This window comes from Micromys minutus, assembly GCF_963924665.1.
Source record: "Micromys minutus genome assembly, chromosome: 22".
NCBI lineage: Eukaryota > Metazoa > Chordata > Mammalia > Rodentia > Muridae > Micromys > Micromys minutus.
Window position 1 is genome coordinate 22,664,334 of NC_137957.1, and position 7,542 is coordinate 22,671,875.

General features: G+C 47.5%; 1 protein-coding gene across 1 annotated transcript in view; it reads right to left on the bottom strand.

The window, feature by feature from the left end:
* The window catches only part of E2F7 (E2F transcription factor 7), a gene marked incomplete at both ends in the record, with an annotated part of 36,362 nt that extends 30,265 nt beyond the window's left edge, over positions 1-6,097 (bottom strand). The window contains one exon of the mRNA XM_080935650.1: positions 6,005-6,097. Within this exon, the coding sequence (XP_080791776.1) occupies positions 6,005-6,097 (93 nt within the window). The remainder of the gene's footprint in view (positions 1-6,004) is intronic.
* Positions 6,098-7,542: the final 1,445 nt, after the last annotated feature.

The window sequence follows — 7,542 nt, forward strand, 5'->3', positions numbered from 1 at the left end:
CATACACAAATGTCTTTCCGCCGTTTTTCATCATTCTAAACCAGAGTCTTCCCTTTTCTAGTGGAATTCTCTTCCTGTCAACAATGACTCATAGAATGGAAAAGGAGGAAGGTTCAACATCTCACTTTTCCTGTACTGTATCAACCACCCTACAGCTACTGAATGCTTCAGTTCTGACTGATCAGTGCCTAAAACAGTCCTCTTCTGGACAGAGGTAGAAGACTGGGAGAAATTGGTGTTTGGGTCCAAAAGCTTTGGAGTTTTAAATGACAGTGGCCCCCATAAACTCATAGGCAGTGGCATTATTGGAGGTGTGGCCTTGTTAGAAGCTGTGTGTCAGAGGGGGTGGGCTCTGGGGTCTCAGAAGCTCAAACCAGGACCAGTACTACTCTCTGCCTGCTGCCTGAAGATCTGGATGTAGAACTTTTAGTTACCTCTCCAGCACCGTATCCATCTGCCATGCTTCCTAATGTGATAATGGACTAAACATCTGAACAGTAAGCCAGCCCCAATGAAACGCTTTCCTTTGTAAGAGTTGCCTTGGCTATGGTGTCTCTTCACAGCAACAAAAAACCCTAACTAAGACACAGGCCAACCACTCTTGTTCATTGGGTTAGTAGAAGCTGGTGATTAGCTAAGGTGACACTCTCTTGTACTAGAATGTGCTGGGAAGGAGTGGTGGAGGTGACAAGGTCTCATGCTTTTGCAGCAGCAGGCAACCAGCAATCCTAGAGGGTTGCTCAGTTCTGCTAACAAGTCCCTGCTAGTGAGCTATTGTGATGGTGCCTACAAGGGAACCCTCAAGGGAAATGATGGAGTGCTTAATACATGTCACTCCCTGTTTCCTGGACTTGTATCATTTCCTAATCCAATTCTCTGACACAGGCACTATTGTTTATTTCAGTTTGTGGATGAAGTTATATAACCTCAAGTATAGAGGTTAAGTACTTTGCTTGAAGATGTATACAGCAGCCCGAAAGCATGTGAAAGGCAGCTGATAGCAGTTTCTAAATATGATGCATCTACAAATGAGCTCATTCAGGGTGCAAATTAGAAGGAAAATATCTTTTTTTAAGTTCCAGAAAAGGTGCCCAGTGGTACCTGGAGACACAACACAGGGAAGTGGTTATGTATAGAGGATCCTGGGTCAGCGGGCAAGTTTTTCCTGCTTCCCTTACTTCATTGAAATGTATTCAACTAAAAAGCAATGTTCATAAAAAATACCCACCTTAAGGGTTCAAAGTAGCTCACTAGTGCATAATGAACTCCCAAGAAAACTTAAGCAAGCCTCTTCCCCATTTGCCCTGATATCATACAGCCCCCTACATTTCTCCTTTACTTGCTGATGTATGTCTTGACTCAGTAATGAGTCCATGCACCCGTGGAGGCCTGTTCCACAGGTCATATTTCGTATGATGATTTGCCCATTCCAGGTGTGAACTCTATGTCTTGCCAAAAGGAACCCTCAAGGCACAAGGTGTGTCCCCGGCTTATGAGTAGACAGACTTACTCTTCCTCCCTTCTGTTTCCAGAGTACATGCCCACACAGGAATGAGTTATTCAGTTTCTCTGCAGTGATCAAGCAATTTTGCATAGTTTCAAGTACGAGTGAAGTTTGGGAGTGTGGCTGGTTTAGAACTGTATCATACTTGTGCTGGCTGGTCTTATGTTAACCTGACACAAACGAGTTATCTGAGAGGAGGGAACCTTGAAGAAATGATTCTATAAACCCCAGCTCTAAGAATTTTTTTAATTAGTGATTGATGGGGGAGGGCTCAGCCTATTGTGGGTGCTGCCACTCCTAGGCTGGGGGTTTTGCTTTCTTATAGAAAGTCATAAGAAGCAAGCCAGTAAGCAGCCCCCCCCCATGACGTCTGCATCAGCTCCTGCCTTCAGGTTCCTGCCGTGTTTGAGTTCCAGTCCTGATTTCCTTTAATGATGAACAGCCATGTGGAAGTATAAGCTGTAAACCCTTTTCTCCCCAGCTTGGGGTTTTTTTGTTTTTTTTTTTTTTTTTTTTTTTTGGTCATGGTTTTGCTACAGAAATAGAAACTGCAACTAAGACAACACCTCTACATTAACATTTAAAAATGGCACAAAGAATTGTGTTGTGAGATGGGCAAGAAAGTGAGCTATGATCTAGTTACACTCTGTGCCCATGGTCTGTACTGCCTTTTGGAAAGAACCAAATGGAATTTATATAGTTCAGACTGGGTTATTCATTCTACCTAGTTCCATGTTTCCATATACATACATACATACATACATACATACATACATACATACATACATACATGTGTGTATAGTGCACACATACAGACACACAAAACATGGGGTTCAATCTAATTACCAAGGCTTTCTAATAAGGCTGCCTACACATATGGTAGACTCTGTTTGCAACCAGGTCTCTTCAGGAATGACTGAGTCATCTTTCCAGTTGTTGGAAGTCATGCCAACAACACATGCCCTTGGCTGGATTGCCTTAGCTGGAGAGGGCCCAAGTACCTAGGACCACACCCATTCCTGGGACACCAACCTTGAACTCAATGACTGGTAAAAGTCCTCCCAGCAAGCGACATCCAGTCTCCCTACTGGGGACCATTCAAAGGGGTCACCTTGAGTTCCTTGTAGTGGGATCTCAGAATTCCATCCTGCATCTCAGTTCTGCCCCTTTCCCCTTCCTTAGCTAAAATCCTGGGCACTCACAAGTCTCCCGCACACACAATTTAAGTGGAACCTGCTTGCTAGGGAATCCAATCTGCAACATCTTGGACATCAGTTCTGTCAGAGAGCCCAGAGAAGTGCAAACCATGGGATGGTCTCACAGCTTTCAGATATGAAGGAGGGAATGAACCTGGGTTTCTCTGCCACAAAGCCACTGTATCAGACAGCAAAGTGAAACACTGCCGTCTACGAATAAGCAAGCGCTCATTGTTATGATCAATAAGTACTTGTTACTATGGCTACGGGGAATTATGCTGTATATTGTCACAGGGAAGGCTTGGAAGCTAAAAGACCTTGTTTTTCAACTTTTTTCATGTCTCTATATAGCTTTGACTATGCAATCTCAAGTCACATGTGGCTACCAGCTTTGTCAAGAACCTTGATAATAGCTGCTTAACTTCCACTTCCCTCTTCACAGAGGGCTCACGTTGTATCTCATGGGCTTTCTGTCGTCTATCACACCCAAGCTCTTCCTCTGAGCATCCCTTTCTCTCTAAGCCATATGCAGAGTCTTGCTGACGAAACCCGACCAATTGTTAAAGGCTCACTGCAGAGACTCCAGGTTAGGTGTCTGGCCAACAACTCTCCTTCCTGCCAGAATACACTTCCTCGAAAGAGTGATCCACACTGATACCTTCCTCCTGTCATCTTCCAGTCCTTGTCATCTTCCAATCCTTGGTGTACTTGGGCCACCTCTTGGTTGCCAAATCAACCTGGTGCTAAAACCTCTTGCTGATAAGCACTGAAGTGGTTAAGGTTGGCAGTGATTTTTGGCTCTGTAAGATCTAGACTGCAGCCTCCTAGACACTACTTCTATTTTAGTTCTCTCTATTTCCGACTCTACCTTCTCACTCTTCTCCATTGGGCCCCCTTCCCTACACTCAGACTTCTAGCTCCCTTACCTCTCTCTGGACTAGTTCACCCAAACTCACACATATGCGGCTTTAAGGTCAACCCACATGCTCACAACTCCAAGTTTGGGTCCAAGGCTATAACTTTTCAAGAATTTCAAAATCAGGCTATCAGCTGACCCTTACGCAGAGTCATCTGTCTAGAGAGCACACAGGTACCAGCATATTCCAAGCTAAATCCACCTTCTGCCTTAGCTCCTCCTTAAAGAGACTAATGGCCTTTAAAGAACACACTTGGAAGCCAGGCATGGTGGTATGAGTCTGTTATTCTGGCCTCACAATTCTCCCATCTCTCTTGCCTCAGCCTCCACAGTGCTGAATTACAGGCATCCATCCACCTACCATCAGGTGCTGCACAGTTCCACTTCTTTGCTAGCTCCCCCTCTCCTCACGTTCCAGGGCCTTAGAAAACCCGGTGCACAGGCCAGCAATTAAGGTCCTCTTAGCAGCACCATCCTTAACACTCGCTTCTCTGTCCCAAACTGTCCCCTTCCTACTTTTGATGCCATTGAGCACAATGACCACGAAAGACACCGGAACTAAGAACAGCAAAACTGGGTGATAATGTTATATCAAGAAAGAGGTCCTCAAAAGGACAAATGATCCAGTGATCCTTCCAGATATTCCCCAGAGGAATCTTAGGAAGGAATAGCTTTTTCTCATTGGCTTCTGGCCGCTCTGGATGTCTCAAACAGTTTTCAAAGGCTCAAATCTCATTTTTGCTGTCCGAGATGTTCTTCCCACTAACTCTTTTAGGTAGGCTGAGTGAATTTCCTTACCCAATAAAGCTTTACCCAAATCTTGCCTCCCTTGAAGCTTTCCAGTGCATGTCCTTCTTCCTACCCTGTTCTGTGAGTATAACGTAGTTAGATACTTCTGTATCTGGGTCTCTGAAAGCCTCTAAGGTAACTAAAGGACAAGTTATGAGTTCACAGTCATTTTGATTCAATACGACATGAAAGTGTACAAAGCTAGGCACTTTACAAAAACCCGATGGGTGAGATTCTAGGCGCTGACTCTGATTTATAAAGGTGGCCAATGAACTAAGAAATATTAGGCGATATTCAACCTCCTTATCTCTGGTGTTCGGAACACAAATATTCGCTAAAAGGCCTTAAAAATATATTTACCTGGGGTCATTTAGCAGGTAAGTGGCAGAGCAGGAAATCAAACCCAGGTCTCTGTGACTGTGAACCCCATGTTCCTGCCATCCTTAGGAAACCTCGTTACCCTTCAACAATGGGGAGAGGTCAAAGGGACCCCCAATATCCCTGCAAAACCACCCTGTTCTCATCTCTTGCCTCCTCTCTGCTTTCCCGATCGATCTCTTGGGTCACATGAATTTCTCTGCACTCCCATGAGGAAAACTCATCACTTACAAAGGCAAACTAAGGAGGGGGCCGTCAAACCTTGGGGAACAGTCCTGGGTAAGTCACTGACCAGAAAGTCAAGTGGAGCACTGAGAGGGAAGACTATATATTACACACACACACACACACACACACACACACACACACACACCACATCCTAGGCAAAACTATCCAAATTTCAAAGGCAAACAGAAAAGTTTTATTTTGGAACTGCCAAAACACAAAAGTCTGAATATATACATAAGGTCGGATTCTTAGGTGATTGTAAACACACCCTCTTTAAAACAATCATGTTTTGCTGTACATGTCCCCCCTAACAAACATAATAACTTTTTATTATTGCCAAATATTATATAAAGGCAAGCTCTTTGTCACCTGGCAGGTTCATTGTTGATGCTAACCTAAAACCAACACCTGGAATCCAGGGGTTCTGTGCCCATGGAAGTTGCTACTATAGATTTCTATTTGCTTTAGCTTAAAGATGTCATAGCTACATCTTCTCAACAGGACCTCTGTTTTGCATACCTGTGCATACCCCAGGGTGGTTTAGCTATTGCTGAAGCAGAGGGGCTGTAAACTATTCAGAGTAGCTGGGGGGAGGGGGGGGTCAGTCACGTTGGCAGTTGGCAAGACTGTAACTCTTGGGAGAAATCTCTGCACTTGGTTCATTCGGAAGGAGACTGTGTTTCTCAGCATGTGAGCATTAAATCCGGTATCTGTAACTACAAAATTCTGTTCCAGGGAACTGACTTTTCTAATTTCTGCAAAGCATTAGCTTACCTACCCTTGAGAGCCTCTGATAGCTGCATCCAGGATGTACCTCTGACTTTAGGAGTGGATTCCAACACTAATGACTTAAGAGGAGCTGAAACAATGGTGGTAGTGGTTCCGTTCCCTAAAAACTCCTCCACAATGCTCATCACAATTATGCTGTACACAAGATGAAAGCCAGGCACCATCGTCCAAAATAGAGACTATAAAGTATCTATTTGTGCTTACCTTTTGTGCGGTCTCTGCATCTTCAACGGCAAAATCTAGTCTTGTCTGCCTGGGGCTGATCAAGTCTTTTAGTGTTAAACAATTTACCTCCATCTGGAACACACAATTATATCAGAAGATTATTTCACATTTTCCCCTCCAACACCAACAGAATGCCACATGTGAACATCAACTTCCCTTCCCTAGAGCATTCCTGGGATTTCCCAAGAATGCAGACACCCTCCATTCTTCATTAAAAATCACATGAACAGTTATAATATACTTAGAAATCACTGGAAATCTGGGAAGAAGGAAAACTGAACAAAACAGTAATCCTTTATAAAAAGCAAGAGGCAAAATAGTTACCAAGTAAGGAAGGTGTTAGGTAAATGTCAAGAAAGTTACAGGGTCTCCCAGGTCAGTTAATTTTGGCGCAAAGAACCGGGAGGAATTCAACTTTGAGTGGGTTTCATCTAGGGGGTAGACTGAAACCCGATCTCGAGACCAACCCATGCGGGAAGCTCACAGCCCCTCCCTAGGCATCTAAGCACACCCCAAGTGAAACTTCCCAGGGAGCCCCCTAAATCGTGGGGGAGGGACCAGCCTCCTTCACCCATCGCTGCAGCCAGCACAACCGCAAGGGCACTCGGACCCGGGGCCTGTGGGATGGCAGCCAGGGCGGCGGGTAACCCTTCCCCGCATTCCCGCCTCCCCATCCGCGGGGGCCGCACGCTTCCTTACTGCCGCTGCGCGATGGAGGCTATCTCCGGGGACGCCCGAACCGCACGCGTGCGCGGGCAGAGCGTGTAGATCTCAGCGGCTGGCTGGCGACATGGGCAGGACAGGGCAAGGCTCGCAGACGCTCCGCTCCACCCGTGGTAGCGACAGCGTCTCCTACCCGCCTAAGCCAAGCTCTAGCCCGGGATCGCGGTCCCCGCTAAAACACCTCCTCTGGCGCCTTGAGACTGAATTTGAGCATTCACCAATGAGCGGCGGCCGGCGGGGCGGTGCCGACCAATGGCGCGGCGGCACGGCCCGAAGCCCCGCCCCTCGCTGTCTTGGCGCTCGGCGCCGCGCCTTTCCTCCCCTTCGCCCGCCCGCCGGATTGTTGTCGCCTCGCCCCCTCCCCCTTCCGGGTACCTGGAGGCGGTGACGCGGGAGCGGTTCCCGCGGGGACGCGGGCGGGGACGCGGGAAGCCGGGGCGGGGCGGCGCGGGCCGGCGCGCTCTCCGCGGGGCGCCCTTTTGTTGGGGGGGGGGGCGACCCCAGGCAGCAGATGGAGCCGGGGAACCGATCCGCACGCACGGGATGCTGCGGACGCCACCCTGCCCCCAGCAACCTGCGGGAGCGGAGTTGCCTGGACCTGCCAGGGCGGCTCCCTAGCACCGGGTGACACGTGAACCCTGCTTAGCACCTGGCCTGCGAGCAGATGGCACGCCCGTTAGCCCTGGGAACAAGCCAGGGAGCCGCACCGAAGGGGTTTTGGCAAAGTTTTCTTGGTGTTTCCTTCCCAGAGCATTAGAAATGGTCGAGGGTGTGTTATTTGATAGTTTCTGGTA